The sequence below is a fragment of the Pleurodeles waltl genome, chromosome 9 (genome assembly GCF_031143425.1).
Source record: "Pleurodeles waltl isolate 20211129_DDA chromosome 9, aPleWal1.hap1.20221129, whole genome shotgun sequence".
Taxonomy (NCBI): Eukaryota; Metazoa; Chordata; class Amphibia; order Caudata; family Salamandridae; genus Pleurodeles; species Pleurodeles waltl.
In genome coordinates this window covers 868,628,206-868,653,477 of record NC_090448.1, presented here as the reverse complement: position 1 = coordinate 868,653,477, position 25,272 = coordinate 868,628,206, and the positions used below count along the sequence as shown (strand labels likewise).

The 25,272-nt window shown below is 45.4% G+C and overlaps 1 protein-coding gene across 1 annotated transcript in view; it reads left to right on the top strand.

The window, feature by feature from the left end:
- The window catches only part of EML5 (EMAP like 5), a 1,994,219-nt gene that overhangs the window by 791,197 nt on the left and 1,177,750 nt on the right, over positions 1-25,272 (top strand). Inside the window, exon 8 of the mRNA XM_069208148.1 lies at positions 11,167-11,304. Coding sequence (XP_069064249.1) covers positions 11,167-11,304 — 138 coding nt within the window. The remainder of the gene's footprint in view (positions 1-11,166; positions 11,305-25,272) is intronic.

Here is a 25,272-nt window from a genome sequence, read left to right as displayed (position 1 = left end):
AAAGCTGCTGCCATAAGGACAGGGAGTACGTATGGACTGCCCAGTTGGGTTCTTGTGTTCAAAGAGATCATGTGGGATAGTAGTGAGATGCCACCCATGCACAAGAAGTAAGCAAAGCTGAGGGAAGAGTCAAGCAGAGGAGAACAATCCTGAGGTTTTTTTGAAAGTGAAAATCTGACATTAATTTAACCTAGAATGAATCATAAAATCTTGTGTGTTTGGGCTGTCCATGTTATCTGTGGGTGTCATAGCCACGAGAAGGCGTTAGGGCCTCCTGGGCTGGCTGCACGAGGCAGTTGCTGGCATACTGAAAGCCTCAACCTTAGTCACAGAGGGGGCAAAACTGCTGGCGAAACTCACATTAGGCAACCATTCTAACTCTCATGAGATTTTCATAGGATTTAGAGGCCTACTGTATATGATGGTTGCAGTCAGAGGTCCTTGCAGTTCCTTGGGGAAAGGAGGCACACCAGAGGGAGCAGGCAGCATGCCAAAGGGACAGCATTGTGTCCCAAACCTCTTGGATTTGCTGCAATGTGACCAAAGGCTCCAGATACTCGGGTTGCCCCAGGAAGAGAGTCAGAATCGTCTCTGAAGGAGATCGACTTCAGGAGTGAAACTGAGAGGCACGTTTATGCCCTCACGCCTTCTCAGTAGTTGAAGATTGGCAGGAATGAGCCGAGGCCGGCTTGGACATCTTTTGCTTCTTTTTCTACCCTACCAAATATCTTCGACTGCAATGTAGATCTGCCATGGGAATTATTTCGTGAGCAGGAACGGGACCGTCTAATGACTTTGGCAGTTCAAGGGCTAGAGTCTTTCAATTCACCTCAAGGTCTCATGTGGCCTTAAGGTTCATCATGGTGATTTCACTACTGGTCTTGAAGTCAGGGTCGATCCCAAGGACAAAGGCAAATCTAGTAGGCATCTGTCACAGATCATTGCTTGAACAGTCCCTTTGAATCCTGAGCTGTTAGGGGGAGACATATTTCCTTGTACACTTGCTTTGAGGTAACATTTTGAGAACGTTGGTCTGAGAGACAAGGGGCATCTCTGGATTCGTGTCTAGTGGCATGTAAAGAAAGGAATTGACACCTGATCACTGGGGAGGCTCTTATGTGCTGCTCCACACACCACTCCCGGAGCAGAACGATGTTTGAGTGGAGCCGCACAACATCACCTACCAGTGCGCAGTGGTACTCCTTGAAAACTTTCATATCCAGTCTGACACCTGGGGAATAATAGAAAGGTGAGAATCTGCAGTTAAAGTATACACAGAAAAGAGCATTTCCAAAGGTAACTTGTTCATCTGACTTCATGCAGGCTGTACAAGAGGCATGCTGCAGCTTTATGGCAGTCAAGAAAAAACTTCAACAACTGGATATCCAGTATGACATATTGTACCCTGCACGGCTGAGATTACAGTGGAAAGAAAAACAGCTTATTTTTCAGACCTGCAACGAGCTGTTGAGCGTGCTAAAAAGCTTAAATCAAAACAGGCATCCGGGGGCTGTGCTGGGAATTTGCAGCACACTGATAGAAGCATGGAACATGATGCAGATTAGCTGAAAGGACGATTCCACCTGACGACAGGACAAGATGATAAATTGAGTTTGTTATGGTTGTTTATTATGCAACTACTAAGTTTGTCTTCTATTTACTTCAGATAATGAAACTTAGACATACAATCAGGTATTTTGTAGAGAAGAATGGGATCATGATTGAGCAAATATGATACATGGTGGCTTCCAGATCAGTATGTATCATAGTATATCTGGAAGTGATCCACTGCTGAATCCACCGGTTAACGACCCATTATTTTACTTATTATGTTACTGATAAGTTGGGATTTGAATGTTAGGCATGTTGTAATGTGAGTTGATTGGGGATAGATGTGGAAGCAGGGTGGGGAAGGAAATACAATAGATGTGTTTTGAAGCTGATTACAAGTGCTTACATGGTTTTTATAATATGGATATTGAAATTGATAGGCAACTCAAAATTTAGTCATGCAATGCAGACATGTATACAGCTTCAGATACATGGCAATGCGTATGATGTCACATGGAATATGAGTGGATTAAATATCCCTGGAAAATGAAGCAGGTACTTTCATTTCTAGATCCCCATAAGTTATTTAACGCCCTTATTTAGGAGACCCAGCTCTCTAAGCAGTCTAAATTGGCAGTGCATTACTGTTTTGCATCGTACTCCCAATATGCCAGAGAGGTCACTATGTTGCTTAATAGTAACCAAGGTGATAGCTGACCCGGAAGGTCACTACTTGATAGCACATGGGAAGCTGCAGGAAAAGGCATGTATACTTGTGAACATTTATGGACCGAATGTAGATTCGCCGGCCTTTGTTGAAGTCCTCTCAGCTGGAATAACAACTTGTACGAGTGGCCACTTCTTTGAGGAGGGGACTTTAATGTTACTCTAAATCAGTAAGGGCCAGATGTAGGAAGCCGTTTGCATGGTGCAAACTGCGAAAATCACAGTTTGCGCCATGTAAACAGCCTTCTGCGATGCACATTCACAAATTGTGAGTCGGTACCGACTCGCAAATTGTGAATGCGACTCGCAAATAGGAAGGGGTGCTCCCTTCCTATTTGCGACTCGCATCACACTGCAGAATTGCTTTGTGACCACGAATGCGGTCGCAAAGCAATTCGCAGTTACCACCAGTGTCACACTGGTGGTAACTCATTCGCAAAAGGGAAGGGGTCCCTATGAGACCCTTTCCCCTTTGTGAATGTTGCCCAAAAGGTTTTTTCAGAGCAGGCAGTGGTCCAATGGACCACTGCCTACTCTGAAAAAACGAAACTAAATGGTTTCGTTATTTTTTTTATTTTGCAACTCGTTTTCCTTTAAGGAAAACGGGCTGCAAAATAAATTTTAAAAACTGCTTTATTTAAAAAGCAGTCACAGACATGGAGGTCTGCTGACTTCAGCAGGCCACCATCCCTGTGAGTGCAGGGACTCGCTATGGGGTCGCAAAATGCGACCCACCTCATTAATATTTATGAGGTGGGTCTTTGCGACCCCATAGCGAGTCACAGACGGTGTCTGAGATACCGTTCTGCATCAGGATTTGCGATTCTGAAATTGCGAGTCACATCGACTCGCAATTTCAGAATTGCAAATTCTGATCTTGCTACATCTGGCCCTATATCCCTTATTTGATAGACACATAATTACACATGGCACCATCAATTAGATTGCCATTAATAATCCTGGAGCATAATTTATTAGATATCTGGAGCGTTCACTTTACAAATAGCGGATTTGCCATTCCATCGGACATGATGCTTTTTATAGAATAGAATTTTGGCTAATCTCCCTAAGCATAAGTAGTTGGACCTTGGCTATCACACATGTTGCTCATGCATTCTCATACCATACCCCATTATGTATTACACTTACCCTTCTAGACATCCTTTCACTCATCCATCCATCGTTACACTCAGCCATCCATCTATGCTTTCACTCAGTCCATTTATCCACTCATGCATTCATCCATTTACTTTCACACATAGATCCATCTTCTCACTCGTTCATCCATCCTTTCTATCATCATCCATCTATCCACCCTTTCTCTCATCCATCCATCCACCCTTTCATCTATACTTCCTTCCTCCCTTTCACTCATCCATCCTTTTACTCATTCATCCATCTGTCGATCCAACTTTTCACTCACCGATCCATCCATCATTTCACTCCCACATCCATCCATCCATTCATGCGTTCACGCATCATCATCCTTTCTCTCATCATCCATCCAACCTTTCACACATCCAACCATCTTCTCTTTCACTCATCCATTCTTTCACTCATTAATCCATGCATCTATTTATCTACCCGTTCACTCACCCACCTATTCAGCGTTTCATTCATCCATCCTTTCACTCACCTTCCCATCCTTTTGCGTTAATTATGAGTCTTTGTCTGCTGAGGTGCAGACAGAAGGGGCCCATAAGAATCCCTACCCCCAGTGTAGCTGCAAAAGCGGGGGTTAACGACACCCCTGGTTGGACGGAATGTTGAAAGATGAATGGATAGATGCTTTGATGGAAGAGACAAGGAAGTTGTTCGGGCGGAGAGTCCCATTGCCTTGCTTCGCTTGCTTGATGCCATAAGAGCTTTGGTTCAAAGTGGGGGGGTATTTACATTTTCTGGCTACTCCCTGGCTCCCACTTATTATGGGGGAGGTATTAATAACAATTCTTAAACCTGATAAATTCCCTGTGCAGTGTACATCATATCGCCCTCTGTCCTTGACCAATTTGGATGACCGTTTTTAGCTAAAATACTTGCAGTGGACTTGATGCCACTGATGCCGCAACTAGTGCTGCCTGAGGAGGCTGGTTTTTTTCTGGGCCAGTTTACAGAATATAATTATATAAACATTGTTTGCTATGTTGCACCTAAAACTGCAAGCTGTGGGTGCGTTTCTGAATGCAGCCAAGTTATTTGATGCCATTGAATAGAGATGCATTTTCACAGTACTGGAAAGTATGGGGCTAGGCAGCGAAGATCTATTATGGCTTAACTATTATTTGTGCAACCTACGGCCAGAATTCTTGTCAATAATGTAATGGCCTCCTCATGGAAGTGATGCGTGGAACTAGACAGGGAGTCCCACTATCCCTGCTTATATGTGCGAATGGAGCCGCTGGTCTGCATGCTCAGACAGCATTCACAACAGGGGCTGAATTTAACGTCTCAGGAGATACTTGTATCTCTCTATTCGGATGATGTGTTATTATTTATCGGACACCCTTCAATTAGTATCTCCTCACTGATTAGGGTGTTTATTCAGTTTGATGGTATCTCATGTCTTGGTATTAATCGGAACAATTTGTTACTAGTTCCTCTGACCGCAGAAAAGTATTCAGTAATTTGGCAAGTGGACACTGTAAAATACCTGAGAATTAAAATTCATCGAGTTGCAGGGACATAGGTCCAACTAACAAAAGTTAGTAAAGTTGCATTGATTAAAAAATGGTGGTTCTTCTGAGATTTTTATACTTGTCCATAAAATCCCTATCTGCCCCACACACCCATTCTATATTGCATTGCAATCCGCAATAATTACGCTGCTGTTGTGGGGGGTGGTGGCAAGGAACCTAGAATTAAATAGACAATATTTTTAAAACCATATGTAGAAAGTGTTATCCCTTTCTGGTGTTAGTGAAGTCAGATGCTTTAATGTTTCTAAGATGTTGGCTAGTTGACTCTTTTCACAGAGTTTGGACACCAAGATGTCTAGTGGTGAATGAGGTATCAGTAATGGGAAATACAAGGCGAGAGGCATCAAAGTTGTGGACGAAGGAGTTGAGGGTTGTTGGGCGTATGTTAGGGATGGAGACGAGGGTAAGAGAAAAGGGCACTAAAAAGCAGTGATAATTGGGCTTAAGGTGTTGGGAGTAATAAGGAGTGAAAGGGCTGGTTGGCACAAGTAAATTGAGTAGGGAAGCGATAAGGAGAACAAATGGGGTGGAGTAGAAAGGCATTGAGGAAATAGGAGTAGGCAATCGTTGGAATGGTGGGGTAAAGGGTAGGTTTTGTGGAGAAGGGAAGCACAGGATTAGCTCTTTGGTGTGAGGACAATGAATAGGGAAGGACACATGCACAGTGAGAGGCAAAGCATAGAGGAGAAAAGGCAGAGTGGAGACAGAGCAAAAAATAGAAGGAGGTCTAAAATGAGAGGAGAGAGGATGCAGAGGACGGTAAAAGGACTAGAAAGAAATGCAGAATATCACAGAGGAGAGAAAGCGTGATGTAAATGCAATGGAAGGGAAAAGAATAAAGGAAAGGTAAAAAAAAATAGGAGAAAAGTCACAAGGGTGGAAGGACAAAGTTTCAAAGTGGCAAAGGAACAAGACAGAACAGGAGTAGTGTTATGAGGGGGCATAGAGGAGGGAGACGGTGGAGTATATTAGAAAGTAAAGGAGAGAAAATGAGAAAATGAAGAAGCAGGCCAGTGATGGTGTGAGCAAAGCAGAATTATTATGCAGGAAGTCTCCTGCACTGATTGTCGAGATAGACCTGCTTTCTGCTCTGAACAGAAGGGCCGTGTGAGTGATTTTTATTTCAAATGCAGTTTCTCATCTCTGATTATAGTTGGTCTTTGGGTTATTCCACAGGCTTTCCCTAGTTTGCTAGTGAGGGGGTGTCAGTGGAACAGTGACTGTAGTTGTTCTGTCTCAGGGATTCTAAAAGTTAGATGGGCAGTGCAATCATCTTTACCTAATTTATTAGTTAGGGCAACAGTCCCCAACGTGTAGCTCAAGAGCAACATTTTGCTTACAGCACCATAAAGCATTTCTCATCAGATGATGAATACATATATGTTTTCTAGTCAGTGCTAGAGAGCAAGCATTTATTTTCTTTTGAAGCAGACAATGAGAAGACTGTCTTGATCGGTTCTCTGCTGTCCTAGTACTCCCCTTACACTTGTTTCCTTGTTGATTGCATAGCAGAAGCACAAAGATTTGAGTGTCTGAGAAGCTGATGTATTAAAACTAGATGCTGTATGAAAGGACCAAAGGAATCACAGTTCGCCACGCCTCTTGCATCTATGTGAGATATGGAAAGAATATTTCCCCCGTAGTTCAAAGTGAGTGTCATGCAGGTCACAAACCTACTCTTAATAGATGTGTCCATGTCTCATAAGAATTAATGTAGATTACTTTTTAATTTGGATTTTAGAACTTTTGGAGACTCCTAATGGATTTCCTTTTGTGGCTATTATGAAATTAACATAGCAGTGGCAATGTGAAAGGCTCATATCATACAGTTGGAGGGGCACCAACAACAATTTCAAAGGAGTTGAATAATCCCCAACTTCGAAACACAGACTTTATTTTCTTCTTAAAACAAAAAGCAGCCAATGTTTTTCGTTCACCTTCCAGTTAATCAGTGAAACACCATGGGAAATTGTATTAAATTTACCATGGCGTTTCACTGAGTAACTGGAAGGTTACGAGGAGGCTCATGGTGGCGATCTAAATTGATATTATTTTGAAAGTGGACTCACTATACATGCTATAAAGGGACATTGCAAGTGAGCACATTTAGCTAAATTTGTGAAGCAGATATATGGGAAGATTACAACGTCACTTATTATAAATAATCAGTGCCCTGAGGAAGTTCACATGTGGTGAACGAAATGCGTGGGCTGCTTCCTGTTTTAAGAAGAAAATAAACGCTGTGTTGGAAGTAACCTGCTTGGATTATTCAACTCCTTTGAAATTGTTGTTGCTGTCCCTCCAAGTGTATTATATGGACCATTTGACCCCTGTTGATGGTTGAGTGTGTTGTGTTGTGTGTTTTTAAACATGCATTTAAAACTAAATGCCCCAAACTTCCTTGTTAAATGTCCTTAAAATCGCAAGTTTTGGGGCTCATTTGCAAAGTTGACACTCATTTTGTAAAACACTTTGGGGAGAGCAGTCAAAACCTTCCAATATTGATCTGCTTACGTGGCACGAAGTTCTTTAAAATTGGAATTCTCCATGATTTGCTTCCATTAGTCCCTGTAAAGAACACATTTATATGGTAAATTTGGTCTTTAAGCTCAATCAAATTACGGTTGTTAGACAACCGTCTGCTTTAAATGCACAGTAAGCCAGTAAATACCCCTCAGTGCACTGCTCATTACTTCAAATATATGCACATTATTTATGCATAATGTGCACATTATTATATTAATTTGTGTTTCATTAGTTTTACTCCGACATATATCCAGTTATGTTCTTGTGTGGTTCGGGGATTGCTAACCATTTGGATTAGTACTCAGATGTTGCTTATTGATCACAAAAGGTTGGGGACCTCTGTCTTTGCGCATGAAGGGCAGGACCAAGTGGTGGCTGTGATTGGCCTATCCTGGGTCTTTCTTTCCTATGAGTGAGGTTATTGTTGGGGGGGTATAATATATGTCAAATCTAATGAGGAGGGTTTGTTGCGAACGACTGGCCTTTGTATTGTGTGTGTCTTCTTTGTATGAATAGGTTGCGCACAGAGATGAGATGTCTGCTTTTCGTTTAATGGTTGTGTGCTCTTAAAAAAGTTGTGTGCGACAATTATGTATGTAGTTTCACGGCCTGATTTATTTGCTGGATGAAAGGTACGATTGATTCTGAATAGGCTGGCATTATAACTTTGATTCTTACAGTGTATGCACTGGATGTTGTGATTACAGAGATAAAACCGAGGTACAAATGGATATTATACTTAGTTTTTCATCACGTTTCTTTAGGGGTGCTAAGCGTGAGTGGATTTGGGTTGTGTGGCATTTGTAAAAGAGGTGTGCTGAATGTGCAGTTTCCTTTTTGAAATTTCATTGGGGGTGTGGTTGCTTTCCTCTATACAGCCTGTTTTTGTGGGTTCATAGAGCCTTTGGATGGTTCTACTGTGGTATGAATCATAAAACAAAAACAAAATGTTGGAATACCCCTTTATAGTTATTGTTGAGATTGATAGTCCATAACAAAAGTGTTTTTGAAACTAATAATGTGTAGGTTTGCCAAGATGGGGGAGGATTTAAACAAAGGCTCAAACTTTTTGCTGAAAGATGGCACCAAACTGTGTACAAATACGGAGTCTACTGCTTCTATGTTGTTTTTGTGGCTCCATGTAAATCCATCGTGCTGATTTTAAAGTATTCCCGCAGAACACTGAAAAAAACCATTGTAGATTCCTGACACTGCTTCTAGAGTCAGATTTCAAAGACAAATCAGCATTCTGGAGGATCTCAAAGCATTGCTTAGTTTAGACCAATAGTTGTGGTTGTTGACACCACCACTCCATTTGGGGATCTGGGCTTATTTTTCACTGTTAGACTTTAACAAATATGAAAAGAGAACAAAGTTGAAAAGAGAGAACTCAGAGATAGGGCGCGGTAACAAAAACAGTTACACAGAAAGAAAGCAGGAATGAAAAAACTTTAAGGAGTGAGATATAGGAACTGTTTGTTGGTGGTGGAAGAAAGAGGAAGGAGGAAGAGTCATGAATATATAGCCTAGGCATTCTCGAAACCCGGCATTCAGTGATGGGCCCCTAAGAAAGTGTTGGGCTTCTGTACTTATTATTAATACTATTATTAATATTTTTGATAGATCAGTGAGACATGAAAGTGGCCACAAACCAATGAAGTAAAATGTGGACACATCTAGTGTGTGAGTTCATAACACTTATACAAGTTTTCAGCCACATTCAAACACAGGGTGATAAAAAGTTCACACCAATTTACAAGTTCCCTCTCCCAGCTTATGACATGGCAAAACCACTTTGAACAGGGACCTGTGTATGAAATGGCACTGCTGACATGTGAGTCACCAAAGGTTGAGTCAACAGTTCTTAAACCCAAGCATCCAAGATTAACTATTACCAAGGTTTGTAAAATCTCTAGATTCATAAACCACAAACCCATGTCTGCCAGATCTCCCTGTCTGCTCCTGCCCTCTCCGGTCATGACACTGTGACAAGGATAGAGTCTGGTTTGAAAAGGTCTTACACTCCATGTCTAGCTCAAGAGGTATATAGTTAATCTATCCAGCCTTGTTGAAAGGCTGGCAAGAAATGAGCAGAGAACACTCCTGCAACCTGAGTACACTGCTCATGGCGGGGGGACTCTGTCGCCAGGGAACCAGTTTGAGAGAGTGGTCAAAGCCAACCCTCTACATGCAGAGTTCTCTGGGCACCACCAATCAGTATACCTGGGAAACTATATTGTGAGTCGATGTTCTCCGGGGCGATGGAGACTTTGTGTAGGAAATGGTGAATGATCATGTATTTGGCATACGCATGCCCTGTACAGCTTTGTGCCGTGGGCATAAGTCATGGCCAAAGGTCACTTATTGAGACCATTTCCTGCTGGATACACCCCAAGGCCAGGCCACAAGGGTACCTAAGGTAGAGGTACTATTGTTTCTTTAAGTGTTTTCCTTCAAAATCACAATCAAGGATAAACACCTGTGCTAGTTGAGATACGTAACTATCATTATTAAAAACGTATTAATTGCCCTAAAAATTATTAAATTGAAGGGACTTTATGATTACAAGTTAAAACCTAAAATCATTGAAAGTGCCCTGTTATGGAGCTCTATGCAGCCACAATATCTCCATGGATTGCTCAGGAGTGCACACCTTATTTCATACACATTAAATGACATCATTGATGACAACACATTAATGACATCACATATGACGTGATAACACAATTAACATCAAGTGGTGACATTCACATTTCTTTGTTAGAATGTGTAAATAGGATTAGAAAGTGATATATTGGTTACTGCAGTCTAGTGGACCCTAGTACCAATATGCCATAATCTTGTACAATTGAGAACCAATCTTTGAGAAAGTGCATTCCCTAGGTTGAACTCGGGTGGATGAGCTATGAGCACAGCATGTGGATTTAGGTAGCTACTAGGCCTATCCACTCCCATGGCAAACTACATGTATCTCTGTATAGCTCCTTCTCATTAGTTTTGCCACCAGAGCCTCATCTCACAAATATGCCCCATGCAACTCACCATTTAATGCTTTCTGGCTGTACCAGCAAGCTACTGCATGACTGGATGCTGCTGTCTGTACGTCAAGACATTCCCTCCTCTGTACTCACCTTTCCATTTTTGCACCCTCAGTAAATACACACCCCTGGTCCTTCTGCCTTCATTCATATAATTTGGGGACCAGGTCCAGAATCAAATCTTCCATCTCTTCCTCTAGCTCTCTTCCCCAAACTCTCACGGGGGAAACATATGTAATCACTCCTCATGCATGCCATGTCCCCGTCCTGGTGAAGCACAAGAAGCTTAGTATGTTTGGGATAAACTGAATGCTCTCCTTCCAAACCTGTCCCGGCCTCCTATATGCACAAGCAACCTGACAGGCTCTGCCTTCTTCTCCGGTGGAAGTGCACACCTATATCCCCTTTATTTTCTCTGTGTAAGCCTAGAAGCGTACATCCCATTGTAATTATATTTTCTCAGAAAGTATTTCTGCATTCGTTTTTCATTTCAGAACCATAATTTGTTCTAAACAGACTTTTAAAAATGGATTTCTAAAGTTCTTTGTAGCATAAATGTTGCAGTATGGAAGAAAGGATTCATCATTAGTATGTACGGTATTGAAAATTGTGCTCTGTTTCATCCATAGAATATGGAGTCTGATTGATCATGCGCTGATTGCACGATGCAATATGGAGGAGCCGATTCGATGTGCCGCAGTCAGCACTGATGGTATCCACATTGCTCTTGGGATGAAAGATGGGTCTTTCACTGTCCTTCGAGTCAGGTATGCTTGAAAAATGGTAATACAGTCTGAGGCTTTGCACCATGGTGGACTTGTGTTGGACTGTGAAAGATTTTTGGGATATTCATGTTCATTGTGACCTAATGGGGAGTTATGCTGCTCTGTTTTTTAAGATATTAAGTGTGAATACTTATTCAATTTGATTTGTTTAATGTTGAATTTCAGAAGACAATCTGGAGGTGAAGTGTTCTAATATGCTGCTGGCACACACATTTACACTATATTGTTATTTTTATTACAGTAATTTAGTTCTCATTTCAGCGAACAATGCCAATCACCCATTGGTTTAAATGAGATCATAGTAATGACGCACCAAAAGAGGAGTGAACGTTCCATAGCTCACTTGCCATCCAAGTCCTCAACTTCCAGTGGCTCCGCCACTGGATTATACTCCCCAACAATATGCAGATAGTCTGCTTCATCCAGCGGTTCAAGGTGATCCTGACTGATCAGCTCCTGTGGCTAGAGCACCAACCACATCAACTAACACCCCTAGCTCTCTTTCTCCGAAGTACACAGACTTATAGATCAATGTATGCAAAAGAGGCAAGCAATGGATAATATGCATATATTGTTTGTGATATCATTTATCTCCACTCAACAGTATCTCCAGACCCAGAATGTTTCCCTTTGCCACCTTCTTCTGTATACTGTGTTTCTGGATAGAAATCCTGTTAGCTCAAATAACTAATATTAAATGGCATTTCTAGACAAAATTGCAGAAGTTTAGGTTTCAAGAGACTGCCATGTCCTGCTTGTCCTCAGAAAAGATCTATTAGGAGGATCACTGGTGAGAAACAGTGGGCATAGGGACAAACTGGACTCCATAATGTCTTTCGATGTCCGAGTAAGCTCTAAATCTAGAAACGAAATTCTTTTCCAACTCAGTTTTTATTGAGATGTTACAGCAGCATGAACAAGATGAAGCAAAAAGAGAAGATAGTTGTGCGACATAGGCCTTAGATGGAGAGGGCCTCCTTATTGGACACGTACAGCAATCTCAAGCACAGTTAGAATAACATTGTTAATTGACATTGCAGATAATAGAACAGGGATTACTCGGTTTCCTCCTTGCAGAGTGGGGAGAGAAAGGAGGGGGAGAGAGGGAGGATACTCCTGTGCTTATAGTGCAGAAAAACTGGAGTTTATAAATACATTGTCTAGGTGTACGCATTATGAAATAGCATCACTGGTGGTGGTGTGGGGAAACAAACATACATCAAGGCCATCACTCTATTGTACCATTGCTAACATGAGGCAAACATGCACACCTAAAGTTTCGACATCCTCTTCAAGGTGGACGCGTGCCATTTTTGGCTTCAATGTTTGTGATGAACATGCCCCAGCACCCACACCCAATCTATGACATTCCCCTGTCACGCATGGATCAGAGTATGCTTGATTCCACGTGAGCTCACAGTAAGAGTGTGTTCAGCCATCTCCTAGTGTCTGGAGCTAAGGGTGCTTTCCACTGCATCACAACCTGGCGTTTGAACAGTCCGAACGCTAAATCAATGAAACACTGAAGGTGTTTATCACCTTTGGTTCTGGAGCGAAGGCCTAGGAGACAGGACTTTTGGGGTGGGGTCCAGCTTACGTCCGAACAGTTCAGATACTGTCGCCGTTATCTCAGTCCATGTCAATTGTAGCGGTGGGCAGTCCCAGTGCGTATGGTAGAATCCTGCCTTGACTAAACCACACCATGGGCATTCTGTGCAGTTGCATGGTACATCCGCTTAATGCGTTGGGAGAAAGGTATGTCTGGTGTATATAACTGAATTGTGTGTAGTGAAACCTAGGGTTCCGGTACACTTCTTTTATGCCGTGGAGTATTTGTGTCTAGGCTTTATCAGTCAAAGAGGTCTGGAGTACCTTGCTCTAGTGAGTCCTAGTTTTGGTAATTTCCACCAGGGTGATGGATAATTGGGCTCTGTATAAATCGAGATAACATGGCCTGCCACCCCATGCGTGAGTAATACCTGAAGAAGCAAAGAGTGGGGTGGTTCCTCCGCCCCAGCAAGTGCATGTGCAAGGGACTTCGAGGTGCCATCTTGGTATAGATTGCCTGTAGGGTCGATCCCTGCTGTCCTCCATGATGTAAGATCATGTGTGTTGGTCAGTTCCTACATGCCTGGCCAGTGATACAGTCCTATCAGTGGCGAGTAAGGGAACACACGTTGCTTACCATGGACAAACCACCACCAGCATGACGTGCTGCCAGCATTACGTTTGACCCCCTCCTCAGGATGGGCAAGTGGGATCAGATAGCCATGTGTACATTCTGGCTGGGCCTGGACTAGAACAGACTGTGGTACGTTCTGCGGCGGGGTGAGTATCCAGCCAGTGTAGGGGCCATTACAGCTGGGCTGCAGCAAAGTGCAACTTGTAATCAGGAGTGCTCTTGCCTCCGTCTAAGAGTGGACGTTGTGTTATCAACAATGCTTTCCATCAGCGCTCCATATCAAGTGCAAGACGATTCCACTCAACTCAGTGAAGAAATGTTTGGGGAGTATTATCATCAGAGCAGCAAGGAAATCCAAGACGCAGGGAAGGATTATCATTTTACCAATAGCCACTCCAGGAATGTGGAATTCCTTTCGCCCAACACCCGGGACATATTGTTTGGGGCCAAGGGCAACAAGTTATCATGTTAATTTTGTCCTTGGGACAAGTAGGGCCAACCCCCTGCAACGCAAACCCTTTATTGCCGGTTTACAGAGAAGGGAACTGTCTGCAGTTGAGATGATATGTGTGTCCATATGTTAATGCTGTTTGAACATGTATTTCTGATGGATACAACTACCTGTGGATTCCTCACCTTATGAATTCGATCCTTGCGCCAGCATCCGACAGAAAGTCTTCTTCCTAGCTGTCTACGTCGACGAGGACGTCATAATGGCACGGCTCCACGTGACTCCGTCTGACGTCAACGTGCCAATAAGAGGTCCTCGTCGGCGTACTGACGTCAGTTTTTCCTTTTTCTGTGCTTCGACGCCAACGTTTTTTCTTCCTGGCCCGTTGGTAACTGTAACGATTTCTCGAAGTTATAATGTCACCTCCGAAGAAGTCCGGTTTTAAGCCGTGTAGGGAATACGGGGGTCGGATGTCAGTGACCGACCCCCATTCGGACTGTATTTGGTGTTTAAGCTCCGAACATGATGTGGAAGGTTGTTCTTCGTGCCAGAGCATGAATCCGAAAGCTCTGAAGGCAAAGAAGAAGGAACACAAGAAAGTTTCCTCCCATGCTTCTCCCAAAAAACATAGGAAGAGGCGTCATCATGACTCTCGGCGCCGTCATGACTCACGGCGCCGTTCGGAGCGGAGCCGATCGAGGAGTCGTTCGAGGTCGAGGTCTCGTTCATCTCGGCGCCAGAAGACGTGGGAGATGAGTCCTACTGTCAGGCCTCAGACGGAGAGTCCGGTGTTGTCACTGGCGCCTTCAGTCTATGAGGTCACTCAAGGTAGTCTTCACTTTTCACCGGCGCCGAGGGATCCTGATGTTCACCAGACATCTGCACAGCAGTACCTGGCTTTCCCGACTCCAGGGACGGATCCGGCCGCATTTTTGAATGCGATGTATGCTGTTTTTCAATCCATGGCCCCTGCTGGTGCACCGGCGGGTCCCATGGGGCCATTGGCATTCAATTTGGGCTCGCCAGCGTCGTACAGGGCTGCTCCATTCATGCCCTTCTGCCCTACGGAGTCTGGTGGTCCGGTGCCGGGGGTCTCCCCTGGCAGGAGTCCTTCGCCTGGGACCGTGGATCCGTCGGCTTCTCAACCGACTCCTTCTCCGCGCCATCCGGCGTCATTGATGGCCTCATTCAGACCGGCTCCATCTCCTTCCGTTCATTCGGCTTCAAGGAGGTCATCTGCCGACTTTGGGCCGGCGCCGGCTCCGACGCCGGTTGAATCTAGGAGCCTTCCTGATCCGGTTCGGGGTCTGAGATCGTCGGCGTCGATGGAGTCCGTGTCGACGCCGGCTCTGGAAACTCATCTTAGATCTCGAAGGAAGGCGTTGAGGCTTCTGGAGGAGGAGGAATACAGAAGGCTTGAGGAAGGTGAGATAAAGCCTTCTGATGACTTCCAGGGGCTTGCCACTGCAAGTGGTTTGGATACTTCCCCGGAGTGGGACATTGCGTATCCGGGGGAGTTTACTGAGGAGGCCGCCTCCTTCCATGCTGTGGTGAGGAAGGCAGCTGATTACCTGGATTTGCCTTTGTCCACGGCAGAAGTAAAGATTAACCTGCTCACAGAGGTTCTTCATCCATCTTCCTCCAGTGCTGACCCTTTGCTGCCTTTTAATGAGGCTTTGACGGAGCCTATTTTAGACCTATGGAAAAAGCAGGTGACATCTCCTGCTGTAAACAGGGCAGTGGCGAGGAGGCATAGAAGTGCCCCAGGAGATCCAGTTTTTCTGTCTCGTCACCCGACTCCGAAGATCTTGGTGGTTCAGGCATCATGTTCTGCAAAGTCTGCCCCCGGTACATTCCCAGGTGTTCCGACGGACAGAGAATCTAAGAGGATGGAGCAGTCCTCGAAGAAATTTTTCTCCTCTTGCAGCTTGGCCCTAAAAGCTACCAATTCCACCTGTGTGCTAGGCAGATATATCCATGCCCTAATGGACTCTGCTAAGGAGATGGCAAAAGATCTGCCACAGGAAATGCAGAAATCTTTTGGGACCCTTTTCTTGGATGCACAGGCTGCTGCGCAGCAGATTATACAATCTGGCCTGGATCCCACGGACTCCATTGCCAGGGCCAAGGGAACATCGGTGGCTACGAGAAGGCATGCCTGGTTAAGGTCTTCGGGTTTCTCATCAGATGTACAATCCACTTTAATGGACCTTCCGTTTGATGGGGAAAAGCTGTTTGGGGACAAGGCAGACTCTGCCCTTGAACGGTTTAAGGACTGTCGGGCTACAGCTAAGTCCCTGGGTTTGCAGGCTCCTTCTACTACATCGTACAGACCTTTTCGTAGGTTTCGAGGATTTGTTAGAGGCTCTGCCTTTCGAAGGTCTCAATCTTATGCCCAGCAACTTGCCAATCCGCCCTATCGTGCCTTCAGAGGGTGTGGTAGGGGTAGGGCTAGAGGTCCAGCCCAGCAGCTCTCTTCTTCTTCATCCTCCTCTGGTGGAAAACAGCAGAAGCAGCCCTAGTTTTCCCCACTTTATCAGTCATACTTCTCCTGTAGGGGGAAGATTGAGTCTTTTTCTACAGAAATGGAGGTCAATTACAACAGACTCGTGGGTGCTAGGCATTGTGGAAAAGGGCTATGCTCTCCCCTTTCAGGAGTTTCCTCCTCCCTTTCCCCCCCGTCCCTCCTTTTGTTCAGAAGACCATCTTCTGTTGTTGCAATAGGAGGTTGTCACCATGTTGGCAAAGGGCGCTATAGAGTTGGTGCCGTTGCAGGAAAGGGGTCAGGGGTGTTATTCAAGATATACCCTAGCGCAGGTGCTATTGGTGTTGAACGAAGGAGACTGGATGGTGTCTGCCGACTTGCAGGACGCATACTTTCATGTTCCCATAATCAAGTCGCACAGGAAGTATCTCCGTTTTGTGGTCGGATCGCAACATTACCAGTTTGCGGTCCTGCCGTTTGGACTTACTTCAGCACCCCGGGTCTTCACAAAGGTGATAGCAGTTGTTGCAGCACATCTCAGAAAGACGGAGGTAGCGGTTTTTCCCTACCTGGACGATTGGTTGGTCAAAGCCAAGTCTCCAGAGATTGTGTTGTCTCATCTGCGAATGACAACACAGTTGTTGTTCGATCTGGGTTTTTCGGTGAACGTACCCAAATCTCACCTGGAGCCCTCTCAACGCCTCCTGTTCATAGGGGCAGTACTGGACACAACAAAGTTTCGGGCCTACCCCCCGCCTCAGCGGGTACGGGACATTCAGGCGCTGATTCCTTTGTTTCAAAGTGGAGCGGCAGTTCCAGTCCTCAAGGTCTTACGCCTGCTAGGTCTGTTTGCTTCTTGCGTTCTGTTGGTCACTCATGCTTGCTGGTATATGAGGGCTCTTCAGTGGTGCCTCCGCAGACAGTGGTTCCAGCACAAGGGGGATCTCAGGGATTCAATAAAGATCTCCAGGGACGCTGTAGCGGATCTTCTTTGGTGGGCAGAGGACGGCAACCTTTCCCAAGGAAAACCGTTTTCACTGCCTCCTCCAGTGGCCACAGTGATTTCGGATGCTTCCACTCTAGGGTGGGGATCTCATCTGGGGGACCTGGAGATCAAGGGTCATTGGTCTCCAGCGGAACAGATGTTGCATATCAATCTGTTGGAATTGTGGGCGGTACGTTTGGCACTCAAGGCCTTCCTCCCTTCCCTTCGCGGTCAGTCAGTTCAGATCCTGACGGACACTACCGCGATGTGGTATATAAACTAGCAGGGAGGAGTGGGGTCATATCTTCTTTGCCGAGAAGCCCTCCGACTCTGGTCTTGGGCTCAGGACCATCAGATTTGCTTGATGGTAAATCATTTGGCTGGAGTGTTGAATGCACGTGCGGACGTTCTCAGTCGTCACTTCTCATTAGATCACGAGTGGCGTCTCCATCCGGATCTAGTTCTCCACATCTTCGAGATGTGGGGTACTCCTCAGGTGGATTTATTTGCCACTCGGGAGAACGCGCATTGCCCGTTATTCGGCAGCCTCCAGTATCCGATGCAAGGGGCGTTGGGGGACGCGTTTGAGATGTCCTGGAACGGCCAGTTGCTTTACGCGTTTCCCCCATACCCTTGATTCCTCGGGTTTTGAGGAAGGTTCGTCAAGACTGGGCCCAAGTCATATTGGTGGCACTGGACTGGCCGAGAAGGGTATGGTATACAGACCTACTTCAACTCTCTCAGTGCCCTCCGCTCCGTCTCCCGCTCAGGGCAGATCTCCTCTCTCAATCGCAGGGGCAGGTTTTACACCCCCACCTCCAGAGCCTGCACCTTCATGCCTGGAGATTGAACGGGGGAATCTGAGTTCCTTTTCTCTCCCACCAGATGTAGTGGATGTTATACTATCATCCAGGCGACACTCCACTAAATCTATTTATGCCGGAAGGTGGGCAAAATTTGTGCTGTGGTGTGGAGAGAACCAAAAAGATCCTTTAAAGGCCCATCTTTCAGATGTGCTTTTGTTTGTTCTTAGTTTGGCGAAGAAAGGCTGTGCTATAGCTACAGTTAAGGGTTATTTGGCAGCTTTGTCGGCGTTTCTTTGCCTTCCGAACCAGCCATCTTTGTTCAAGTCTCCGATTGTACATAGGTTCCTTAAGGGTTTGGTGAATAGCTTTCCTCCTACTCCTTTTCACATGCCTCAGTGGGACTTAAATCTTGTTTTAACATTCTTAATGGGTTCGCCTTTTGAGCCCATGCATTCATGTCCATTGAGATATTTAGCTTTCAAGACTGTTTTCTTAATCGCAATTACTTCTGCCAGGAGGATTGGAGAGCTTCAGGCACTTTCCATAAAGCCTCCTTTTACCATGTTTTTTCCTGATAAAGTGGTTCTAAAAACCAGGGCTGCTTTTCTACCGAAAGTTGTCACCCCTTTTCATATAGGGCAAAATATCACTCTTCCTGCGTTTTACCCTCCTCCCCACCCGTCTAATGAAGAAGAGAGACTCCATAGGATGGACCCTAAGAGGGCCCTGAGTTTTTACCTCGAAAGGACTAAGGACTTTTGTTTAGATGAGCAACTGTTTGTTGGATATGCTGGTCAGTAAAAGGGCAGAGCGGTTCAGAAAAGGACACTCTCCAGGTGGGTCATCCTGTGTATCAAGATCTGTTACTCTTTGGCAAAAAAGGTCCCTCCTGAAGGTATCAGGGCCCACTCTACTAAAGTTAAATCTGCATCCTCGGCTCTGGCGAGGGGAGTTCCATTATTAATAGATATATGTAAAGCGGCAACTTGGGTGTCCCTCCATACTTTTGTGAAACATTACTGTTTAGACTCTGAGATGAGGAGGGACGGTCATTTTGCTCGCTCGGTATTTGCAAGATTTCTTAGTGTAATCAGGCGGGCACCCACCACCGAGTGCGGTACTGCTTGGGACTCTATTCATAAGGTGAGGAATCCACAGGTAGTTGTATCCATCAGAAGAACAAGTTACTTACCTTTGGTAACGCTTTTTCTGGTGGATACACTAACTACCTGTGGATTCCTCACGGGTTTTGTTTTTGTCAATGCATGTCTTCTTTTGACTTGGCTTTTGAAAACACTTTATTGTTGTGGGAGCTGCCAGGTCCTCACCATTTTAACAAACCCTGGTAAAAAGAAAAAAAACGTTTTTGGTCTCAAAAAGCACACATTGCCACCAGTGGCATAACAAAGGCCCCTCAGCCCCCCTCTAGCCCCCCCCCCCCTCAGCACAGCACCAGCCCTGAGTGAGTCTGGGGGGGGAGGGTCTCAGTAATCTTTGCACGGGGAGCCCTCCAGTTACATTACGCCACTGATTGCTACAGTATTTCTGGGCACTGAACAAAACTACTTTGTTTGCCAATATGCTCCTTGCAGAAGAGCAGAATGTGATCACTCACAGTAAAGCCCGCCAGTAGGTAGAGAGAGAAATAGAAGTTTAATAAAAACAAAATGTCTTTGTTAACACCAGACCTAATTAGGGACCCCATTCTTAAAGAAAGTCACTAAAGTGCAACTATGGTAGCTGGCTTTGAATAAGTGGTTTCCATAAATTCACAAGCACTTACAGAAGTAGACCAGGAAATCGTACTCCTAGAAAATATTTGTGAACTGTATTTTAGCACGGGCAAATTTGCAAGTGTAGATTTTCTCACGTGAAAATCTGTTGACCGTTTACAAGTTCACATTCCCTCTAACCACTTTTTCCCCATCCCTGGAAGAACTTCTACTTATGTCATTGTCACAAATAAATTTCCAACCTTTTTCATTATGGGAAAAGATTAGTGAAGAACTGATGAAAATCCTTAAAACATGCATTAGGTTTGAAGACTCAAAGGCATTCCAGCCCTGGAACTATTTCTTACTGCTTCCCCCAGCCCCAGTATGTTGATCTGTGGAAAGGTGGCAAAATAAGGGAATTGCTATAAAAGGGATTGAAATTGCAAGTATTCAAGCCCTACTACAGTAGTAACCCTGGCATAATCAGAGAGGCTATTATCAGAGCTCTTACATAATGAGATTTCTGCCATAATTTGTCGCCACACTACATGGCACCAATGGGACAAGTAGATTATTTTTACAGGACAAGTAGATTTAGGAAGCAACCTGTCCCATGGACAAGTAGATATTTTATTAAATTCCACACCCCTGGCCACTCCCCTCATGAGTGATAACGGAGCGAGCACCAGAAGGCAAGGGAACCACCTATTGAGCGTATCACTCTCCCTATGTTGCCTTCCTCCAATGCCTTGCCAGTGTGATGAATTTGAATGCCAAGATAATTAAATGTGTCATGGCACCAGGAAAGGCGTTGCTCCAATTAGGCTTCTGAGAGGTTCTGAAATGGGCACAAGTGGGAATAAACATGATTTAGGCCAGTTGACCTTGAGGCCTGACACTACTCTGAATTCTTCCAGCCGGAGCATGAGCATCAGTAGTGAGACATTGACTTTGTGTAAGTAAACAAGCGTATCATCTGCATAAAAGAATATAATATGATTTATGTTTAGCTTCAGAATCGCCCAGGCCCTTGCCCTTAGCCGTAGGTGACACACCAGTGGCTTCATTGCGACTTCAAACAGCAGTGGCGAGAGTGGCAACCCTAACTTGTACCTCTCAAAATTGGAAAGCTGTCCGATGTTGGTTGCCCTGTCTGTACTCTGGCCACTTGTTCCATTTATAGGGTGCATATTCAGCCTGTGAACCCCTCCCCAAAGCCCATACGCTGCAGCATGGATAACAAGAATTCCCAACACAAGGTGTCAAAGGCCTTCTCAATATCGAGTGAGACCGCAACCCTACCATACGCCTCCAGGGGTGTATCAGGGATAAGCCTTAAAAGATGGCAGATATTAAGGAAAGTACTATGACCTGGTATAAAGCCAGACTGATCCTCAGGCACCAGGGTATTGATAACTGGAAGCAACCTATTGGCAAGCACTTTTCCTAGCACCTTACAGTCTAGATTTAGAAGGGACAGTGGACGGGTTGATCGGACATTCAATGGTTTACACCCCTGTTTTGGTAAAACCACTATTAGCGCTTCCTGGTGCAAATCTGTTAGTTGGCCTCAGGAGCGGGCATCGTTGAGCACCTCTAAGACGGGCTGTGCCAGGTGTGCAGAGACTGTGTCATGATACTCTACAGGTAGCCCGTCTGTGCCTGGGGTCTTATTCCTGGCTGTCTGGGCAATAGCTGTCTTTATTTCCTCTAACTGCAGCATTCATCCAGATGCACTTTTTCTCGAGCGGGGTCAAACTAAGCAGCGGAATAGTTGATAGGAAACTCAGCAAGCAGGAGGGGGCAGCAGTATAATGTACATTAGTAATTACAGAATGTGTCATTGATATTAGTCTGCTTTGTGGTCAGTGAGCCATTAGGGTTGGTATAGCCCCAATCAGCGTGTTGGGTTGATTTTTCTTGAGCAGCCATGCTAGTAACCTTACAGATAGGACACATTCCGAATGTTGTCTAGAGATCCAGTACTTATAATCATGTTTCCTCAACCTCGTCTCAGCTTCATTGTATCGTGAACATGCACACAGGAGGTGTTCAGTTCATCCCCTTCCCCTACTCCCCCACTTGAGCTACAGTCTTTTCCAGTGTCCGTAACTTCGCCTCCAGGTTTGTTAAGTTATCATGTAGTGTGCATCTGACCCCGTGCCCCCCATGTAGCTGTCGTGCACCAACCCCACACCACCACTTTATGTGCGCCCCATTTTATGGGCCGACGTGAAGTAGAACCTTTATTTATATCGAGGTGTTGGGTTATGAAAGCAGAAAAGTCCTCCATGAAGGAGGCATCACGCAGCTCTTCTGTTAGTAAGTGCCAGGTGGGAATTTGCATGAGTGGCCTACCCCATTTTAGGCTCATTTGCAGTGGACAGTGGTCCAATAACTTACGGGCCAGGTATTATGATCTGGTGACCATATGTCCCAAGTGGTCTGTGCAAAGGATCAAGTCAAGTCTGGTGTGGAAATAATTTTCTGGTGAATAAAAAGAGTATTCTCGATTTTCGGGTGGCCTTATTGTCACACATCGTGTAGATGACATTGCATCAGCTAGTTATTGAAATGTTGTGTAGTTTGGGTCTCCATGGCGCTTGATCAGAATTAGGTGCATATATGCTGACAATTGTGAGTTTCGCCCATCCAAGTGACCTTCAAAAGTAGCGTATCTTCCCCCCTCGTCAACACTATGACGCTCCGTAACATATGGAACCCCTGGTGCGATCCAAATAAGTAACCCTTGTGCACACTCAGAGGAGGATTTGCCACATATCTGCCCTCTCCACTTGGGGTGAGCTTTCTGCAGTTAAATGCGTTTCCTGTATGATAGCTATCTGTGTTTGCCTGACATGCCTGGATCCTGTAGCGTTTGGCTGGGGTTGTCATGTTGGAAACATTTCATATTTTCACTTAGTATTGTGGAGGAAGCGCAACAGTATGTGTGGCCATATCAAGGTATTACCATGGCAGTGCCCCATAACGAATCATGAAATGTGAGTCATATTCGTCCAGCATGCACCCCAGCATGGTGGCATAGATTACAGTACCTCCCTCTTCCCAAATAACCATCGCTCACATGCACTGGCTTCATGAAAACGAAAGTTAAACAACAAACATATTAACCCTAGATCAGATTACTTGTAAGCCTCTGGCTAAGTGCATTAGATAAGAACCAGAAAGAAAAGAAAACAACCAATAGTTAAATTGAGCATAACATGTTTATTTTTAGAGTCACTATTGGGGTCGTAGAAGTGTCAGTGTTCACGATGTCTGTATTGTGGGCCTGTATCAAATTGACTGTCCCATCCAGTTCTTACATACATTGCCACTTACCACTGTTGAGAGTCCAAGTTAGTGGTTGAATCTCACCCATACGTTTCTCTCGGGTAGTGTGGGGACAGTCGTATAGATCATCTGCTGACTGAGGAGTAATCTTCGGGCACGAGTGTATTCCAGCAACTGATGAGCCCAAGCAGACCTGAGTCTAAACCCGACTCCGATGGGTGCTTGGATAGTAATGCGGCAAAGGAGTTTGTGTGGTGGAGAGACGCCTCGGACACTCAAGCCTGCTCCGCTCTACCTGGTCCTTGGTCAGTCTCGCCCTAAGGGGCCTACGTTTGCCCTGTCTAGGTTTGATCTCATTCCAAGCCCCAGCCCCCAGATTCGTAGATGGGTCTTGCACAAGACCCTTGGCTTGCAGCTATGTCCATACATCTTCTGGAGAGAAGAATATATGGGCCAGTTGACCATCGAATGTCCTGAGTTTTCCCAGGAACAGAAGTGAGTATTTGATGTCCAGATCATATAGTTTTTGTTTGACCTTATAATAGGAGGTCTGGCAGCGCTGTACTTCCATGGTGAAATTGGTGTATGCCGTTACCACTGCATTCTCATATTGCCATGGGCCCCTAGTAAGACACGGCTGCAGCAGAAGGCCCCGATACCGGTAGCTGAGAACGCGAGGTATGATGGGACATGGTGGGGCTCCAGGCGGTGGGGGTATACCCGACGTTCGGCGTGCTTGCTCAGTAGAGAAACTTCGGTACCTTGACCTCAAGGACTGTCTTTGTGAGCCATTCTTCGAGGAACAGTTCCATGCCAGGGCCCTCGGAAAGCTCAGTAGACAATGGTGTTCTGTCTCTATCGCCCCTTTGTGTCCTATGCCATGCGGCGGAGGGTGGCAACCTCTTTCTCAACTGTCTTCAACCTCTCCTGCAGGTCTTGTACCATTGGTTGTACTGTGGCAAATGTGGATTCCGGGTTGTTCACTCTGTCTGTCGATTTGTAGTGGTCCGCTCACAATAGATCCACTTCCAGGGAGAAAGCATTGATTCGGAAACAAGCAACGGTTCGAGTTTCCAGAGAGGATTTATTATCCAATATGGCCTGGAATTGGGTGGGGTGAGCCTGTTTTGTGGCTTTGAGATGTTGCAGGCTGTCAAGAAACTTGTTGGCAGGCATAGGCATAGTCGTCATCTCTCTGGTGTCAGTAGATGACGGTTTAGAGGCCTTCGGCTTTCCCATCATTATATCCAGAACCAGTGTTCTTGGGGGGGGGTGACACCCAGTGTGGTAATGATCCTCTCCTTCTCCAGTGCAGTGAGGATACTATTATAAAAATGTTCATTTTGGACCAAGTCAGTGGAGAGCTTTGGATGATGACAGCCAAGCAGGTCGCAGCTTGTGGTCTTTGTCTAAGAGGGAGAGGCAATGGAGATGGTTAGTAGTCCACTGATCCACACTTCAGTGCTCTTGGCCTTGATGAACGATTAGGGTCTATGAGATTAGTCACTCCAGTACATAAAGTAGAATTCTACTGCAGGATGATCGGGTAGCATAGCGCTTAGTGCATACTGAATGAGTAACAAGGCTCAAAGACGAGCTGTGACCCCAGGAGATTGTCCACATACCCTCTAAATCAGGCACTCAGCGATGTAACTGCAAGCCCACATGCCAACCAGAGGCCGCAGCTGCAATAATTATATGTACCCTGTTTCCCTCTGGAGCAGTAGATAGAGAGTTAGGTTGTCGGTTCTTTGAGATGGCAGGAGGGGACGCACCCCTCCATGAGTAAGCGGTCCCAAGACCCAGGGGAAGCAGCCAAGGAGTTCGCCTTGGTCACACTCAAGGGTGAGTGCACCCCTCTCAGGGTCTTTGTCCACAGGTCGCAGAACAGGTTTAAAAAATAAAGGAGGAATACTGTCCTCCTCTGCGTCTCACACCCCTGTGCTGATGGCCAGCTTGTTGCTGTGGTCCAGGAGGTTGGAGGTACACGTCCATACAGACAAATCCGCATAGTTAGCAAGGGCGCATGCCA